The sequence below is a fragment of the Physella acuta genome, unplaced genomic scaffold (assembly GCF_028476545.2).
Source record: "Physella acuta isolate Inbredline_101_S28 unplaced genomic scaffold, ASM2847654v3 ptg000405l, whole genome shotgun sequence".
NCBI classification, from domain to species: domain Eukaryota; kingdom Metazoa; phylum Mollusca; class Gastropoda; family Physidae; genus Physella; species Physella acuta.
In genome coordinates this window covers 425,504-445,822 of record NW_026731924.1, presented here as the reverse complement: position 1 = coordinate 445,822, position 20,319 = coordinate 425,504, and the positions used below count along the sequence as shown (strand labels likewise).

Genomic DNA, 20,319 nt, shown 5'->3' with positions numbered 1-20,319 from the left:
CCCCATCTGACACTGCTATCTGCCCCATCTGCCCCATCTGACACTGCTATCTGCCCCATCTGCCCCATCTGACACTGCCTGATGCCCCATCTGCCCCATCTGACACTGCTATCTGCCCCATCTGCCCCATCTGACACTGCCTGATGCCCCATCTGCCCCATCTGACACTGCTATCTGCCCCATCTGCCCCATCTGACACTGCTATCTGCCCCATCTGCCCCATCTGACACTGCCTGATGCCCCATCTGCCCCATCTGACACTGCTATCTGCCCCATCTGCCCCATCTGACACTGCCTGATGCCCCATCTGCCCCATCTGACACTGCTATCTGCCCCATCTGCCCCATCTGACACTGCCTGATGCCCCATCTGACACTGCTATCTGCCCCATCTGACACTGCCTGATGCCCCATCTGCCCCATCTGACACTGCTATCTGCCCCATCTGACACTGCCTGATGCCCCATCTGCCCCATCTGACACTGCCTGATGCCCCATCTGCCCCATCTGACACTGCCTGATGCCCCATCTGCCCCTGCCTGCTACTCTGATTTACAAAACAACGTGTTCTTGTGACCACACCATGAATTTTCTAATTGTCCAAAACACAACCGTATCCGCTTGCTAAAGGTTACGTAACACTTGTGATCATTCTGTAGCGAATACAGAAACACGTGTATATTACCTGTCTCGGAATGTTATGTGACCTTCAGATGTTATATCACTATGGATCTCCCTTCTCCCCAATTTTGACCCCGCTAAAAACTAAACCTAAAAAATTTAAGATTTTACTGAAATTGGGACATGTCATTAAACAACTTGCATGAAAAAGGTCTGTACTTGGGCACCTTTAGTCCTGACTCTAACCCTTAAGCTTGCGTGCGTGCATTAAATTATTGGAGCTGGCAAAATGTGGCTGGGTTAAACTGGACAGGACCCCAAACTTCACCCCCCTCTATCCCATCACATACGGTGTACCCACCCCACCCCTTACGACGACACGTGACCTCAGCATACACATCGCCCTCCCGTTTGGACACCAAACGACAGCCCGTGACCCCCGTGTGCATCAGCCCGTGACCCCCATGTCCATCAGACCATGACCGCGTCACTGTTTGAACCGTTGTGACGTCATCTGACCAGTTCCCCCAGTCCCGCGTGTTCTCTTAAGTCAGACACTTGAAGGTGTTGCACGCCTAATCATCTTTTTTTGTTGTTGTCATTTTTCGACCGGAAATATCCGGCTCCGCCATGTGTAATGGCCCGGATATCTGGAGTTGTAAAACTCACAACTGTAGCCGGTAAGCGCTTTCACTCGCACTTTGTCGTAAATTTACCGGTTAGTTTGTACTTTCTGAAATATAATATTTATCGGCCATTTTGTGCTTCCGATTTACTCGAAGAAAATAGGTTAATTTATTTTTACCTTGTGTGTGTGTGTGTGTGGGGGGGGGGGGGGGGGGGGGGGAGGGGGGTATGACTATTTTTAGTTCGGTGTTCGCTTAACGGTATCAATATAGTAGAGTTGTTGTGTGGACGTTTCGTTCATGGTTGGCTGGTTAATGGTTGGCCTAGTTGGTTCAGGATTGACTGGTTGAATGATGGTTGGCTGGTTGGTTCAGGGTTGACTGGTTGAATGATGGTTGGCTGGTTGAATGATGGTTGGCTGGTTGTCTGATGGTTGGCTGGTTGAATGATGGTTGGCTGGTTGAATGATGGTTGGCTGGTTGGTTCATGGTTGTCCGTGTGGGTGATACAACCGGATGTGGGATGGAACCTCCTAGGAGTGTGTGTCGAACGGTCGCACCTGGTGAACTTTAAAAAAATTGTCTGTTTGTTCTCTGTAAACTTTAGAACGTGCCTATACAGTGACGTCATACATTCTTCAAACTAAAAGAAAAGTTTACAATTAAGACCGCTACAGTCTGTGTTCTCATTTTTTAGTTTTAGCCTGGGTCTAGTCGACAAACGCATACCGCCTAGAGGACATTTTTGTCACGTCCAACTTGTTTAAATCATTAGCTATTTCCCACAGTCGGGCAGGTAACTTGTCTGAGGTAACTTTTGTTTTTGTCTGAGGTAACTTTTGTTTTTGTCTGAGGTAACTCATGTTTTTGTCTGAGGTAACTTTTGTTTTTGTCTGAGGTAACTTTTGTTTTTGTCTTAGGTAATTTGTTTTTGTCTGAGGTAACTTGTTTTTGTCTGAGGTAACTTTTGTTTTTGTCTGAGGTAACTTGTTTTTTCTGAGGTAACTCTTGTTTTTGCCTGAGGTAACTTGTTTTTGCCTGAGGTAACTCTTGTTTTTGTCTGAGGTAACTCTTGTTTTTGTCTGAGGTAACTCTTGTTTTTGTCTGAGGTAACTCTTGTTTTTTTTTCTGAGGTAACTCTTGTTTTTGTCTGAGGTAACTTGTTTTTCTGAGGTAACTTGTTTTTCTGAGGTAACTTGTTTTTTCTGAGGTAACTCGTTTTTGCCTGAGGTAACTCATGTCTCCAGAGAGTTATTAAAAAGGAAAAACGTAATTTCTAAACAAACACTTTCGCCGGCAATTTTTTTGGCTTTAACTAGGCACGTGCTTTAAAAACAGTGCTCACATCTATTTATAGATTTCCTGTGTCCTTGTCTGACGTAGAAAATGGTGAGTGGAAAAGTTTTTTAAAAACTTGGTTTTGTGACCGCTTTGTGAGAGGATTTGTTTCAAATTTTGACAGGCTTGATTGATGGTTGACTTTTGTCAGGCAGTTTTAGGGAAATGTTTATTTTCTTCATCTGCTGGAGGTAAATAAAGCCAGCCAGGGTTAGGGACTGTAAATTTAAAAATAAATTAAATTGCAAGGGAATCTTTTGACCAATGTGAAACGTTGACTTTATCTTATAAACTTTACTTTCAACAAAACCCAACTGCAAGCCCTATCCCCTCACCACCTCTCAGCCCTACCCAGCCCGTTAACCCCGCACCCTGAGATGATCAGCCCCACCCTCTTACTGTCGGCCCCACCCCCTTACTGTCGGCCCCACCCCCTTACTGTCGGCCCCACCCCCTTACTGTCGGCCCCACCCCCTTACTGTCGGCCCCACCCCCTTACTGTCGGCCCCACCCCCTTACTGTCGCCCCCACCCCCTTACTGTCGGCCCCACCCCCTTACTGTCGGCCCCACCCCCTTACTGTCGGCCCCACCCCCTTACTGTCGGCCCCACCCCCTTACTGTCTGCCCCACCCCCGCTCACGTGTGTTAGCGTGGAGGTGCAGCACCCATCCCAGCGAGCGCCAAATATCCGCTATCGTCTGCCGTTGACAGTATCGTTCACATCAGCTGGTCACCTCAGGTAGATGTTACACAGGCAGGTACAGTTAATGACGCCGAGGTCACGTGGTCACGTCGTTTTTCACCCCCGCCCTGGGGATTCGCCTACGTGTTACAATCGTCTCAGGAGTTTTGTGGGTTTTTTTCTCTCGTCTCACCTTCGTGTCTTGTTTGTTTCTGGTGTAGAGGTGTAGGGAGTTTACGACGCCAGGCCAGTTTACGACCATGTGGTCAAGAGGCTCACGTGGTCAACCTCTGGTCACTTGAGCAGAAATAAACATTGCTGGCTCGAACTTTATGACTGATGCCGGTCAAATCAAACTTTTTATGGGATAACAAACTTGTGTTATTGGATAACAACTTGTGTTCTGTGGATAACAAATTGTGTTCTGTGGATAACAAATTGTGTTCTGTGTGGATAAGCCCCGTGCCGCTGGATAAAGAATGGATTTATCTGAGGATAAAACGGTGACAGATGTGTACGGACTCAACTCTGACTCGGAGTCAGACAGCAGTGACAGCCCGTACAATGTGGACTCGCCCGTTGATGGGTAGGTACAGGATAGTGGGTGGGTCCATGTGTTGGGTGGGTGGGTTCATGTGTCGGATGGGTGGGCCCATGTGTCGGGTAGGTGTGTCCTTTTGTGGGGTAGGTGTGTCCTTTTGTGGGGTAGGTGTGTCCTTTTGTGGAGTAGGTGTGTCCATTTGTGGAGTAGGTGTGTCCATTTGTGGAGTAGGTGTGTCCATTTGTGGAGTAGGTGTGTCCATTTGTGGAGTAGGTGTGTCCATTTGTGGAGTAGGTGTGTCCATTTGTGGAGTAGGTGTGTCCATTTGTGGAGTAGGTGTGTCCATTTGTGGAGTAGGTGTGTCCATTTGTGGAGTAGGTGTGTCAATGTGTCGGGTAGGTGTCCTTTTGTGGGGTGGGTGTGTCCTTTTGTGGGGTGGGTGTGTTCTTTTGAGGGGTGGGTGTGTCCTTTTGTGGGGTGGGTGTGTTCTTTTGTTGGGTGGGGTTGGTCTATCCATGTGTTTCAGAGTGTGATGGTCTAGATTGTGCTGTTTAAAATAAGTTAGAAAGCATGAGCTAATAAAACGTTTAAGATGTCAAGTATTTTTCTGTCTGTCTATGGGTAGGGTTGGGGAGTCTCCGTTGTTTGTTTGTTTAGACATATGTTTAGACATATCCTAGCTGTAACCCTCATCTATGTTCTTAGTTTACTTATAAAATCAGCTCATTTAATTTGTTTGGACATTTTAATTGTCCATTTTTTTCAGACAGTTGTACCCCCCCCCCATATAAGCTTATAAAACAATAAAACAGTAATTAAAACAGCTTATCTCTTCCCAGCAGCGGGATAAGGCATCTTTAAAACAATGAACACAACCATTCCAAATGATAGTTTATGTTGCCTGTATGTAGCCTACGTGTTGGTGCATGTATGTGTATGTATAGACACATAAAACACTGGCACACACACATTAATTTTATACACACACACACACACACACATATATATATATATATATATATATATATATATATATATATATATATATATATATATATATATATATATGCACGTATGTGTAGTATGTATGAAAGAAACCCAAGCATATATCTATGTAAATGTGCTAGACACCCCCACCCGGACAGTGTCATGAATGTTTGTGTATCACTGATATATCGCCTATATCATCTCCCTGATATATCATCTCCTTGATATATCGCCTATATCATCTCCCTGATATATCATCTCCCTGATATATCGCCTATATCATCTCCATGATATATCGCCTATATCATCTCCCTGATATATCGCCTATATCATCTCCCTGATATATCGCCTATATCATCTCCCTGATATATCGCCTATATCATCTCCCTGATATATCGCCTATATCATCTCCCTGATATATCGCCTATATCATCCCCCTGATATATCGCCTATATCATCCCCCTGATATATCGCCTGTATCATCTCCCTGATATATCGCCTATATCATCTCCATGATATATCGCCTATATCATCCCCCTGATATATCGCCTATATCATCCCCCTGATATATCGCCTATATCATCTCCCTGATATTTCGCCTATATCATCTCCCTGATATATCGCCTATATCATCTCCCTGATATATCGCCTATATCATCTCCCTGATATATCATCTCCCTGATATATCGCCTATATCATCCCCCTGATATATCGCCTATATCATCTCCCTGATATATCGCCTGTATCATCTCCCTGATATATCGCCTATATCATCTCCATGATATATCGCCTATATCATCCCCCTGATATATCGCCTATATCATGTCCCTGATATATCGCCTATATCATCCCCCTGATATATTGTCTATATCATCCCCCTGATATATCGCCTATATCATCCCCCTGATATATCGCCTATATCATCTCCCTGATATATCGCCTATATCATCTCCCTGATATATCGCCTATATCATCTCCCTGATATATCGCCTATATCATCTCCCTGATATATCGCCTATATCATCTCCCTGATATATCGCCTATATCATCCCCCTGATATATCGCCTATATCATCTCCCTGATATTTCGCCTATATCATCTCCCTGATATATCGCCTATATCATCTCCCTGATATATCATCTCCCTGATATTTCGCCTATATCATCTCCCTGATATATCGCTTATATCATCTCCCTGATATATCATCTCCCTGATATTTCGCCTATATCATCTCCCTGATATATCGCTTATATCATCTCCCTGATATATCATCTCCCTGATATATCGCCTATATCATCTCCCTGATATATCGCCTATATCAGCTTCTATTAACGTTATGCTGACGGAGAGCTGGTATATCTAATGATGATAAAGATAAATGCGAAACTTTTTGTGTGTCATTAGACATAAATATGCCAGTTGCACCTTTCACACCACTCGTTTATTACGTAACACTCGCGTGTGTGAGTACTTTTTGTGTCAGCAACAATCACGTGCAGCTCAAGGTGTGCACGTGAGTAGTTCATGTGCTCATTAGTGTCTAAATACCTTCGTATTTACCCACATACTCCACAGTGACCTTTGTAGTTACTTACATACTTTGTATGACCTTTGTAGTTACTTACATACTTTGTATGACCTTTGTAGTTACTTACATACTTTGTATGACCTTTGTAGTTACTTACATTTCAATAACCTTTTCCCACACATAGGCGAAAAGACTTTTCTATTTGCTTACATTCGACTTTGATCTTTGTAGTGGCTTACAAACTTGACCATGACCGACTGTAGCTAACCCGTAAAGTTCCGAGTTCGAATCCCTGGGCAGATGAGGCTCGATATTTGGGGACAGGAACCCATCTAGGAGAGAAAACTCCGAAATCCAACAGGAGTGGCGCCCCTTACACGACAGGGTTACAAACCCTGTCAGCACCTGCGACACACCTGATTCCAACCTGCCCCCCCCCCCCCGGGTCCATCAGCTGTATGGAGTGAGGGGACCTGATACATCGGCAACATCTGCTTCTTCTCGACTTGCGGCCCAGGATTTGCGTTTAGATTCCCAGGCGGAATTATCCAACAATGATCTTGATATTTCTGTAGTTTTACTTAACGGTATGTCACGATATGCCACGATACGTCAGCAAATGTCACGATATGTCAGCAAATGTCACCATGTGATACTGAAAGTTTAACCAGAGCCACATAGCTAACCCCAACCCCAACCCCAACCCCATCTCCTACCCCTTACCCTTACCCTAACACTAACCCACAGCTGGTAACGTAGTCTCCGATACTTAAGGCCAGCCTATGGATACAATTATCGTTGTTTGTGATAGCGACTCCGAGGGCATGATGACTAACTGATAAGAACCCATAAGATATCATAACTTTTATTATTTTCTCTCTCAAATGTTGCGGCGTCATTACTTACAGGAAAACCAGAGTCAAAAAGTCAGCATGAAAACGTGACTCTAAAACCGCGAGTTTACCTTGAATGCTCGAGACCCATATTTACTCGCACCTGAGTTCTCAGCAGATACTTCAGCAGATACTTCAGCAGATACCTCGAGCAGATAACCGAAGCCTGTCCGTCTCCACAGTTCATTACGACGGTTACTCTTCGTTTTAAAATTCCAAAGACTAAGTAGCTGAAGTGGGAGGCTGATTCAACAGCAGTTACCAACATTTCCCGCAACTAAGTGGCTCAAGTGGGAGGTAAATAGAACAGCAGGCAGAAACTTGGACTAATGCGTTGTCTCTCACCCCCCATACAAGACGCTGGGTGTTTGTGTCAGGGGCGTGGCTAGGGTTTCAGTCGACAGGAGCAGCGAGTCCTCAAAACACGGTGCAGGGAAAGTTTTCCATTTGTAAGGGGAGAGGCGATGACAAGGCGAAAGAAATATAAAAGTCGACAACAGCTTTTCCTGCATGTATGATGGACACAATGTGTGATGGACACAATGTGTGATGGACACAATGTTTGATGGACACAATGTTTGATGGACACAATGTAGGGTGGACACAATGCGTGATGGACACAATGTAGGGTGGACACAATGTGTGGTGGACACAATGTATGATGGACACAATGTGTGATGGACACAATGTGTGATGGACACAATGTGTGATGGACACAATGTTTGATGGACACAATGTTTGATGGACACAATGTAGGGTGGACACAATGTAGGGTGGACACAATGTGTGATGGACACAATGTGTGATGGACACAATGTGTGATGGACACAATGTAGGGTGGTCACAATGTAGGGTGGACACAATGTGTAGTGGACACAATGTGTAATGGACACAATGTGTGGTGGACACAATGTGTGATGGACACAATGTGTGATGGACACAATGTTTGATGGACACAATGTAGGGTGGACACAATGTTTGATGGACACAATGTGTGATGGACACAATGTAGGGTGGACACAATGTTTGATGGACACAATGTAGGGTGGACACAATGTTTGATGGACACAATGTGTGATGGACACAATGTGTGGTGGACACAATGTGTGATGGACACAATGTGTGATGGACACAATGTGTGATGGACACAATGTAGGGTGGACACAATGTGTGGTGGACACAATGTGTGATGGACACAATGTAGGGTGGACACAATGTTTGATGGACACAATGTAGGGTGGACACAATGCGTGATGGACACAATGTAGGGTGGACACAATGTGTGATGGACACAATGTAGGGTGGACACAATGTGTGATGGACACAATGTAGGGTGGACACAATATGTGAAGAGTTTTGTCAGTCGGTGTACGAACAGTTTTGTCAGTTTGTCAGACGTATGTCAGTCGGTGTATGAAGAGTTATGTCAGTCTGACGCTGTATGAACTGCACCAACTGCCTGCCTAACAAAAACAAAGCCCCCAAAACCTCGAATGAAAGACGAACAAGAGCCCACGAAATAAAATAATGAGCCGGCGATAGTTTTGATAAGATAGCAACAGCTGACACTAAATGTTCGTTAAAAAAACAATTAAAATATTTTCCTCGACTAGCAGCCGATATCAGCACGTGCTGGCGGGAGTTGGGAGGGGGATGAGCACATCGTTTTTAAAGCGATTTTAAAATAATAGACGTTTAACTTTAGTTTCCTTTGGGGGATTAACTTATTTTATATTAGTGTTAGAAAATTACTTGGTGGATTGTAAAAAGAACGGACAATAGTTGGAGTTTATGTCGTTTGCTGGTTAATGGCAGGTCAGTGACAGGTCACCTACTCCCCCCCACCCGACTGTAGGATTTATAAAATGTGTGTGGTATCTGTTGTGTACAGTTGGCTGACGTACCCCAGTCACATGACCAGTTGTACACCCCCTCCCCCCAGTCACATGACCAGTTGTACACCCCCTCCCCTCCCCTCCTGACGTACCCCAGTCACATGACCAGTTGTACACCCCTCCCCCCCAGTCACATGACCAGTTGTACACCCCCTCCCCCCTCCCCTCCTGACGTACCCCAGTCACATGACCAGTTGTACACCCCTCCCCCCAGTCACATGACCAGTTGTACACCCCCTCCCCCCTCCCCTCCTGACGTACCCCAGTCACATGACCAGTTGTACACCCCCTCCCCTCCCCTCCTGACGTACCCCAGTCACATGACCAGTTGTACACCCCCTCCCCTCCCCTCCTGACGTACCACAGTCACATGACCAGTTGTACACCCCCTCCCCTCAGTCACATGACCAGTTGTACACCCCCTCCCCTCCCCTCCCCTCCTGACCGCTTGTCATACCGGTGTCATGTCTGATTTAGGTCACCCATTCAATGTTCCGATAAGACCGTTCTATAAATAGCCCTGTCACTGTTATGATTTGTTTGTGTGCTGGTTATCGTCCTTGCCCGCATGTGTCCCTCACAGGGAAATTAATTAGTCCAATTAATTATTTAATTTGGCTGTCAGTGTTGCCACGTTTGACATGTGCTACTGTCTAGGTGTGGTCTGAATGTGACTGACCATTGACCATGCTTGTTTGTGATCTTGTCGACAGGTCGGCCCCCGTCAAGTACTTCACCCACGAGTTGTCCTTCAGGGGAAGACTTCGCCGCTTCTTCATCAGGAACTCGACCACACGTAAGTTGCTTCAGTCATTTCTTTTGGAAAAGTATTCATATTTTTCTAGTATCGATACTTTTAAAGTTTCGATACTGTTTTAAATACGATAGATTTTGCGAATATTTATCGTTTTAAAATTCGATAGTTTTAAAATATCAGTACAGTTTTAGCATAACTATACTTTTTGAATGTATTAATATATTTTTCAAGTCCTTTAAAGTTTTGAAATAACATTTTATGTTTCGATAATCCTAGTATCGATATTTTTAAATTAGCGATTACGTTTTTAAAATGTCTATTTGTAAAGGAATCGTGTTCAATATGGGCAATATGGTGGTTTATCCTTTTCTATTGTTATATCCTGGTATTGTACAGAAAACGTGATATACAACTCTTAACTTGAATGTTATCCCTCCTGCAAAATGTCTGCTGTTGTTGATATGAACTGACACATGAGAACTGTGTACAGCGCCATCTGTTATGTCTTGTTGTCAGGGAAGACTCTCCGCCTAATGTCACTCCATTATTTATTTAAAGACAAAATGAATTACTAAATAGTGTTGTGGTTTGTGGGTGGGTGGGGCGGGTGTTGCTTCTAGAAATGTTATACGAGTGTGATGCTCAATGGAAATGTTAATGTAACTTTGTGTGTGTTAGGGGAGGTCAATACATCACATTTTTGTTATGGTAGGGAGGACAATACATCACATTTTTGTTATGGTAGGGAGGTCAATACATCACATTTTTGTTATGGTAGGGAGGTCATTATATCACATTATTGTTATGGTAGGGAGGTCATTATATCACATTATTGTTATGGTAGGGAGGTCAATACATCACATTTTTGTTATGGTAGGGAGGTCATTATATCACACTTGTGTTATACAACATTGTGCACGAGTCTAGCACCCCCCCCTACCCATGACAAATGCGAAATGTTCACCCACAGGTGTGTCCCATATATTCCCAGCAGGTCTAGAATGTTCCACGTTAACATAACGATTAGACCTTAACCCTTACCCCAGGCTGAGACAAGGCTGTCCCCCCAGAAAGTTATATTTATCGCTGCTTTTTGACTCGATGCGTTGTGCACATGTGATGAAATGATGACACACTAGATGAGGGTGGGGATACATGGGAGTGGGGGGGGGGGGGTGGGGGTGGGGGGGGGGAAGAGAAACTGACCCCCGACGTAAGAAACAGATATTCGTGATTCAACAAACGGACCGAAGCCACGTTACTGCAGGGTAAAAACACGAGCCCGTTCTAACCCTCTTGTAAAAAAACTTCAAGTAAACACCAAATCTAATTAGTTCCGGTAGTCTAACGTAGTTAACACTTGTCTCCCTTTAAATCATCATTATCTCCCCTCCACCCCAGGTCTAGCCTGCACGTTTTTTGACCTCGCCCTAAAGACAATTATCTGCGCCCTCTACGTCACCAGGGTATATCTGGATGATCCCGCCCAATATGAATGGTAAATATTTCTTTCTCTGTCTAATTTTTTTTTTACTGTCAACTGTTTAATTTACACCTCGTAAAATTGGCGCCGTGTTTTGTAAATCCTACACCAAACACGTTTTAGCTTTACTTTCCAAACAGAAAATAAAACACATAGTTACACATTTTTCAACTAACTATTTACATTATTTTTTTCCCATAACAAATTAAACTACTTAATTTTAATAATTATTAAAACGTTTCTCCAAAATGTATTTTTACTTAGCGTTTCCACACGATTACTTTACATTCACACTCCACAATACATTACTATGTCTTAAAACTCTTTAACTCCCCACCCCTCCCCCTCCCCTGTGATCTCAGCAACGGCTCACCGTGTGGTCAAAACATGACCAGAGAGGAACTCTTCAAATCTACAGGTGACGTCAACTGGTAAGTCTGCTGGAAGTGGGTCAAGGTTACTTAGTGGACACGTGTTACCTGTACGTGATTACCTGTGTTTGTTACAATAGCCGTTACCTGTACATGGTTGCCTGTGTTTGTTACAATAGCCGTTACCTGTACGTGGTTGCCTGTGTTTGTTACAATAGCTGTTACCTGTACGTGGTTACCTGTGTTTGTTACAATAACCGTTACCTGTGTTTGTTACAATAGCCTTTACCTGTACGTGGTTGCCTGTGTTTGTTACAATAGCCGTTACCTGTGTTTGCTACAATAGCCTTTACCTGTACGTGGTTACCTGTGTTTGTTACAATAACCGTTACCTGTGTTTGTTACAATAGCCTTTACCTGTGTTTGTTACAATAGCCGTTACCTGTACGTAGTTACCTGTGTTTGTTACAGAAGCCGTTACCTGTGTTTGTTACAATAGCCTTTACCTGTACGTGGTCACCTGTGTTTGTTACAATAGCCGTTACCTGTACCTGGTTACCTGTGTTTTACAATAGCCGTTACCTGTGTTACCTGTGTTTGTTACAATAGCCGTTACCTGTGTTACCTGTGTTTGTTACAATAGCCGTTACCTGTGTTACCGGTGTTTGTTACAATAGCCGTTACCTGTACGTGGTTGCCTGTGTTTGTTACAATAGCCGTTACCTGTATTACCTGTTGCAGGTATGTTTTGCTGTGGGTCTATCGCAGCTGGACAATTTGGACAGCTGAAATAGCCTTGGCCTACATCTCGCTGTGTAAAGCTCTGCTCATGATCTACATAGCAACAAGGGTAAGCTCGACACTCCATCCATCCTGTCTAGCTTCAGGGGTGGGGATGCGACAGTTATTACTAGTATAAAGATGGATTCTCTCATGATTGTATACTATCTGTTGATTTCCTTGTCAAATATTTACTGCAAACATTATTTATATTTTTACATTTTGTCTGTCATTTAGGGTCATCGTATGGACCAAGTATTGACCTTGACATTTCTGTTGGAGATTTGCTGTTCAGTACCAATGCTCATTACTGTAAGCCTTATGTTTTTTTAAAGGAAATGTTGCTTTAGAAGTACATGGAAATCCCTATAAAAATGAAGATCAATCAAATCTTGACATTTTTTAAATTTTAAAAGCTGATTTCAAACAAAATGAACCACACTTGTATTGTTGTAAATGTGCCTCCATCTGTCCACCAGATTATCTACCCTTTGAAGTTGCGCCACTTGTTTGTTCCAGTCTTCCTTAACTGCTGGCTGGCTAAAAGATCTCTGGAGAAAATTTATGTGAGCTGTTTTTGAATGTAGTTTTTGTAGAGCACCTGGCCACCTATACAATTGTTGCCAGGTGGCAAAATTATATTTTTTTGCCTGGGAAAATTATTACTTGGTGCTAACATTGTGTGTTAATAAATGTGTACTGGTTTTTCAATTAAATCCAATTTTAATTAACTTATGCTAATTGTTTTCTTGTGTTTGCAGAATGACCTTCACCTTACAAGGCAGCGCTTCCAGACCATATCAGTCACATTACTGCAGCAAATGGTTATGCTGGTTGTCAATGTCATGTGTCTAGTCTTCATCAAGTGAGTGTCTTAAGTGTGTCTTGTCTTCATCAAACATATTAAGTGTGTCTTGTCTTCATCAAGTATCGTAAGTGTGTCTTGTCTTCATCAAGTGTCTTAAGTGTGTCTTGTCTTCATTAAACGTATTAAGTGTGTCTTGTCTTCATCAAGTATCTTAAGTGTGTCTTGTCTTCATCAAGTGTCTTAAGTGTGTCTTGTCTTCATCAAGTGAGTGTCTTAAGTGTGTCTTGTCTTCATCAAACATATTAAGTGTGTCTAGTCTTCATCAAGTGTCTTAAGTGTGTCTTGTCTTCATCAAGTGTCTTAAGTGTGTCTTGTCTTCATTAAACGTATTAAGTGTGTCTTGTCTTCATCAAGTATCTTAAGTGTGTCTAGTCTTCATCAAGTGAGTGTCTTAAGTGTGTCTAGTCTTCATCAAGTGAGTATCTTAAGTGTGTCTAGTCTTCATCAAGTATCTTAAGTGTGTCTTGTCTTCATCAAATGTCTTAAGTGTGTCTTGTCTTCATCAAGTGAGTGTCTTAAGTGTGTCTTGTCTTCATTAAACGTATTAAGTGTGTCTTGTCTTCATCAAGTATCTTAAGTGTGTCTTGTCTTCATCAAGTATCTTAAGTGTGTCTTGTCTTCATCAAGTGAGTGTCTTAAGTGTGTCTTGTCTTCATCAAACATATTAAGTGTGTCTAGTCTTCATCAAGTGTCTTAAGTGTGTCTTGTCTTCATCAAGTGTCTTAAGTGTGTCTTGTCTTCATTAAACGTATTAAGTGTGTCTTGTCTTCATCAAGTATCTTAAGTGTCTCTAGTCTTCATCAAGTGAGTGTCTTAAGTGTGTCTAGTCTTCATCAAGTGAGTATCTTAAGTGTGTCTAGTCTTCATCAAGTATCTTAAGTGTGTCTTGTCTTCATCAAGTGTCTTAAGTGTGTCTTGTCTTCATCAAGTGTCTAAAGTGTGTCTTGTCTTCATTAAACGTATTAAGTGTGTCTTGTCTTCATCAAGTATCTTAAGTGTGTCTTGTCTTCATCAAGTGTCTAAAGTGTGTCTTGTCTTCATCAAGTGTTTAAAGTGTGTCTTCTCTTCATCAAGTGTCTAAAGTGTGTCTTGTCTATCTATATACTACTAAAAGTCTAGCCTAGATCTAGGTCACTAGACTCAATGTACATTCTAGATCTAGACCTAATGTAAATTCTACATCTAGAATCTATTTCAGGCCTTAATTATTTTATATAAATCTTTGTTTAGCTTCAATGATCATCTAATTCGAGAATAAATGGGATTTTTAAAAATCTAGGTTCTATATCTAGATATAGTAGGATTACTAACTAACTTGGAGGCGTGGTCGGCTGCTAACAACAATATGGCGTCCGGACCGGACGAATGACTTCGGACCATTTTTAGGCCATGTTTACCACGAGCAAAATGGCGGGTGTTCACATTACTTAAACATGGTATAGGTGGCCAGGGCTAGATATGCCAGAAAAGCATTTTAAAATTTGCTTTGGAGAGTGAAGGCTAAATTTTAAAGTCAGTGTCATAAAAATTAATAGAACTTTTTTTTTTTACGTTTTCAATTATTTTTTCTTAAGCCCTATATGTGAATGATAAGGTTGACTATCAGGAACTCGCGGGGCACAGGGCAGGTGAAGTAGGGTTCATCTGTTTCTTTGTCCTAAGCATATGAAGGGATAGTGTGGTCAGAGACATGCTCGGCTGGAATCGTTTTTTAAACGATAAAAACATGTTGTCTGAGACTTGGCGGGACACTGGGCAGGTGAAGTAGAGTTGAGTAGGTCACCTGTGACGTCAGTATATGAAGGGATAGTCCGAAATCGGTGTTTTCGGTGTTTTTAAATGATAAAAAACATCTTTTTGAATGTGGGGTCTGTTTTTTGTGACGATAAGTGACACTGCAGTAGCGTAGCGAGGAGGGGGGGCGGGTGGGGGACATATGTCCCCGGGCGCCGACCTTAGGGGGCGCCAAAATGGGTTGGAAAAATAAATTGAAAGGTTGAGGGGGGTGCAAATTGAAAGTTTGAGTGGGGGGGGGGGTGCACATCAAAAGTTTGAGGGGGGGGGGGTTGCAAATCGAAATCTTGCGGGGGGGGGGGGGGTTCAAATCGAAAAGTTTGTCCCCGGGCGCCGAGAAGGGTCGCTATGCATCTGAGTGACAGACGTGATGTTTTTTGATGGATGACCCCCGAAACCCACAGTTATCCAAGGGATGACGGGTAGTCTAGTCTTGTCTTCATCAAGTATATTAAGTGTGTCTTGTCTTCATCAAGTGAGTGTCTTAAGTGTGTCTTGTTTTCATCAAGTGTTTTAAGTGTGTCTTGTCTTCATCAAGTGTCTTAAGTGTGTCCTCTGTTTCATCCAACATTTTGTCCCCAGCATCTGTTTCATCCAACATTTTGTCCCCAGCATCTGTTTCATCCAACATTTTGTCCCCAGCATCTGTTTCATCCAACATTTTGTCCCCAGCATCTGTTTCATCCAACATTTTGTCCCCAGCATCTGTTTCATCCAACATTTTGTCCCCAGCATGTTTCATCCAACATTTTGTCCCCAGCATCTGTTTCATCCAACATTTTGTCCCCAGCATCTGTTTCATCCAACATTTTGTCCCCAGCATCTGTTTCATCCAACATTTTGTCCCCAGCATCTGTTTCATCCAACATTTTGTCCCCAGCATCTGTTTCATCCAACATTTTGTCCCCAGCATCTGTTTCATCCAACACATCCAGCGAGCCAGTAAGGACACGCCCCTGACGATGTTTGAGTCCCTGTACTTTGTCATCGTGACATTCTCCACGGTGGGGTACGGCGACATCTCACCCGACATCTGGCTGGGGCGGCTGTTCACCATCATCATGATCTGTGTGGCCTTTGCCTCAATACCCCGACATGTAAGCTTTTTTTATAATATTGACCAGCTGCCTAAAGTCAATATTTTATTTATTTTTGACCTTTTGAAAATTTTAACATATTACTTTATGATTACCTATCGCTTTAAGTCAATAAAGTTGACCTATTTCAGAAAGTTGATCCATTTTCTAATGTTTACCTATTTTCTAATGTTGGCCTTCTGCCTAATGTATACCTGTTGTTTAATGTTGACCTGTTGTCCCTTAGATCGAGGGCCTGGTGTCCACCTACATAGAGCGCCAGAAGGCAGGAGGTGAATACAGCCAGCGGTCAGCCCAGCGCAACAAGCACGTGATTGTCTGCAGCAGTTCTCTCATACAGGACACTCTAATGGACTTCCTCAATGAATTCTATGCTCATCCTAAGCTGGAGGTCAGTACCTGACTGACCGTTACTAGTGGCAGTTGGCTGACATCTAGTGGCAGTTAGCCTGACATCTAGTGGCAGTTAACTGACATCTAGTGGTAGTTAACTGACATTTAGTGGCAGTTAACTGACATCTAGTGGCAGTTAACTGACATCTAGTGGCAGTTAGACTGACATGCCACTAAGACTGTTTGTACTGTTTGTTTGGTTTGACCTTGGTTAACCTTGATTTGACCTTTGTTAACCTTGATTTGACCCCCAGGAGCACACAGTGATACTCTTGTGTCCCCAAGAGCTGGACAGCAACAAGCAGGTCATCCTTAAGGACCCCAAGTGGGCCCACAGGGTCATCTACATGAGAGGGTCATCTCTCAAGGACATTGACCTCAAGCGGTGCCGCGTCCACCAGGCGGACGCTTGTTTCTTCCTGGCCCCGCGGCCCACACAGGACAAGGCCAAAGCTGTAGGTCTCACATTTAAAAGGAAGTTGTTAAACTTCACTTGTTCATTAAGTTTAAAGTTCCCTTTTTGAACCTGACGGTCCATTGGGCAAGTGAAGTAGAGTTCACCTGTTTCTGTGAAGGGATAGTGTGGTCAGCACTATGCCGAGCCACCTTTATGCTCCCTCACATGAACTAGCTGACCATCAGAGCTGGACTCAGGAACCAGATTCAAACACAAGACTTTTGGGTTAGCAGTCTAGTGTTCTATTGCCAGGCCATGCAAGTTTACAGTGAAGTGAATACACATTGTCTTTTCATTTGGGTGATATTTTCTTCACATTCCTGAACATTATTTTAAAATGTGAAAGGCTTTAAAATACATGTAGTTACAGGAAAGAGCCATAATAAAGTTGAGATGACCATGTAATGAACTATCAAGTAATGCATCGTCATGTATTGGCTAACCACAAGAACTATTTTGACAGGACCGCCACACCATCCTGAGGTCGTGGGCCGTCAAAGACTTTGCCCCAGCCTGCAAACAGTACATCCAACTTTTTAAATCTGCCAACAAAATCCACGTCAAGTTTGCTGGTCAGTTGTTGTCTTGTCACTCAGAACATTTTCCTTTTTAATTAAGATAATTATTTTAACGAGGTTTAAATAAGTTGACCTTTACCCTTTTCCCCCCACAGAGCACGTGGTGTGTGAGGATGAGTTCAAGTACGCCCTGCTGGCCAACAACTGTCTGTACCCAGGCTTGTCTACCCTTGTCTCACTGCTAGTCCACACCTCCACTGGCCAGTAAGTTTTATTTGTTCAGCTTATTTCAGTACTGGGCAGTAAGTTTTATTTGTTCAGCTTATTTCAGTACTGGGCAGTAAGTTTTATTTGTTCAGCTTATTTCAGTACTGGACAGTAAGTTTTATTTGTTCAGCTTATTTCAGTACTGGGCAGTAAGTTTTATTTGTTCAGCTTATTTCAGTACTGGGCAGTAAGTTTTATTTGCTCAGCTTATTTCAGTACTGGGCAGTAAGTTTTATTTGCTCAGCTTATTTCAGTACTGGACAGTAAGTTTTATTTGTTCAGCTTATTTCAGTACTGGGCAGTAAGTTTTATTTGCTCAGCTTATTTCAATACTGGGCAGTAAGTTTTTGATATTTGCTCAGCTTATTTCAGTACTGGGCAGTAAGTTTTATTCGCTCAGCTTATTTCAGTACTGGACAGTAAGTTTTATTTGTTCAGCTTATTTCAGTACTGCGCAGTAAGTTTTATTTGCTCAGCTAATTTCAGTACTGGGCAGTAAATTTTATTTGCTCAGCTTATTTCAGTACTGGGCAGTAAATTTTATTTGCTCAGCTTATTTCAGTACTGGGCAGTAAGTTTTATTTGTTCAGCTTATTTCAGTACTGGGCAGTAAGTTTTATTTGCTCAGCTAATTTCAGTACTGGGCAGTAAATTTTATTTGTTCAGCTTATTTCAATACTGGGCAATACGTTTTATTTGTTCAGCTTATATCAGTACTGAGCAGTACATTTTATTTGCTCAGCTTATTTCAGTACTGAGCAGTACATTTTATTTGTTCAGCTTATTTCAGTACTGAGCAGTACATTTTATTTGTTCAGCTTATTTCAGTACTGGGCAGTACATTTTATTTGTTCATCTTATTTCAGTACTGAGCAGTACATTTTATTTGCTCAGCTAATTTTCATGCTAGCCAGTAAATTTTATTTGCTCAGCTTATTTCAGTACTGGGCAGTACATTTTATTTGTTCAGCTAATTTTCATACTAGCCAGTAAGTTTTTTGTTCAGATAATTTCAGTAGTGTGTTTAGTTATTTAAAGTTCCCAACTATTGAGTTACTTAAATAAAAACAAATCTATTAAGATGGGGAATGTTTGTCACCCATCAGATATAGTAAATAAACCTCCACCAATCAAACCTAATAATGAACAAAAAAATTCAAATATTTGTAATTAATAACAAGAGATCAAATGTCTAGTGTGAAATGTCTCCCAGTACGTAAAGTTTATTACAAAATTAAAAAAAAATGTTTTATGTTGTATCACAATGCTAACATACATATGACACCGACTTCACATACAACAGTTGCCAACACCACATACATCAGTTACATTAACACACATACTGAGAACCCTTCATGTGTAATGTGTACCCATAACAAAATGTTTTAATTAAAGTGGCATCTCAAATATATTTTTTACTGCTAGAGTTTTCTGTGTACCTCATGATTTTACCTCATGATTTTTAATCTTTGAAATGAGTTTTAATTTTTCTACTAAATGTTACAGTGTCAGCATGCCAAGAAGATTCTTTTTGGTACAAAAAAAATAAACTGAAAAACAAATTTTTCTAAAATTGTATGGTATAATTTATACCTTTTTGGACAACAGTATGTTTACATTAACAAATATTGATGGTTTTTGCATTCTACATATAACAAAATTTGATTGTTGGTGTTGTAACCTCATGTTGTAGCTCATTACCCTTGACATTGTGCTAGTCAGTTACTTAAAAAGCCCAACTGTTAAGATCATAACAAGGTAACGAAACAAACTTCTTTCATCAGGATTCAGCCAGTTTTAGCCAAGATTTATGGGTCTGTGTCCAGGGTTTAATTCTCCCATTTCTTTGATTGCCTGATTGGACTATCTACTCTAGACTCTGGTCTAATATTGCAATAACATCTCCCCACTCTTGGCACAAGTGCAAGGATTTGCATGTTTGCGCATGAACTAATCCATTCAGACACCACTCACAACTTCACTCGCGTCTGCTGAAATTAAAAACAAACACAACCAACATATTTGCTAACGCTGGATATAATTCCCTCCATTTCAAAGTTGAAAAAAATAAATAAAACTTTGGATAGAATATAGAAAAAAGTTCACTGCTGTGAGGCAGTGTGTAGTTGCAAGAAGACATTTTTTTCTGTTTTATTTTGTTAAGACTTCTGTCATCACTTAACTGGAGCTCTGGGTAAGCCAATGTAGACTGGTATGGTGACTATTAACACAACTCAACTATTAACACAACTCAACTATTAACACAATAAAAGCATGGTTAGAATTGCTCACTTATGGATGGTATTTCTAACACAATTAAATAAAAATTTGCTTTGGTTTCTAGTGATTGGAATAGATTGTCAAATATTTTTGTCATGCTGTGATTAGTGTCTTGTCTCCCTTCATATTTATGGGAATAGATG

At 41.9% G+C, this 20,319-nt stretch overlaps 1 protein-coding gene across 11 annotated transcripts in view; it reads left to right on the top strand.

The window, feature by feature from the left end:
* The window catches only part of LOC131942397 (potassium channel subfamily T member 1), a 63,499-nt gene that overhangs the window by 25,604 nt on the left and 17,576 nt on the right, over positions 1–20,319 (top strand). For 4 of the 11 annotated variants that reach the window (XM_059302242.1, XM_059302239.1, XM_059302240.1 and 1 more), the window contains 14 exons: positions 3,489–3,853; positions 9,825–9,907; positions 11,270–11,366; positions 11,714–11,782; positions 12,464–12,572; positions 12,740–12,814; positions 12,982–13,068; positions 13,264–13,367; positions 16,075–16,261; positions 16,488–16,652; positions 16,909–17,109; positions 17,575–17,683; positions 17,785–17,893; positions 20,061–20,090. In XM_059302242.1, the coding sequence (XP_059158225.1) occupies positions 3,747–3,853; positions 9,825–9,907; positions 11,270–11,366; positions 11,714–11,782; positions 12,464–12,572; positions 12,740–12,814; positions 12,982–13,068; positions 13,264–13,367; positions 16,075–16,261; positions 16,488–16,652; positions 16,909–17,109; positions 17,575–17,683; positions 17,785–17,893; positions 20,061–20,090 (1,532 nt within the window). In that variant the 5' untranslated portion in view covers positions 3,489–3,746. Of the gene's footprint in view, positions 1–3,375; positions 3,854–9,824; positions 9,908–11,269; positions 11,367–11,713; positions 11,783–12,463; positions 12,573–12,739; positions 12,815–12,981; positions 13,069–13,263; positions 13,368–16,074; positions 16,262–16,487; positions 16,653–16,908; positions 17,110–17,574; positions 17,684–17,784; positions 17,894–19,680; positions 19,711–20,060; positions 20,091–20,319 lie in introns of those variants that run through there. The other 7 variants (XM_059302233.1, XM_059302236.1, XM_059302244.1 and 4 more) reach the window with 5 other exon arrangements.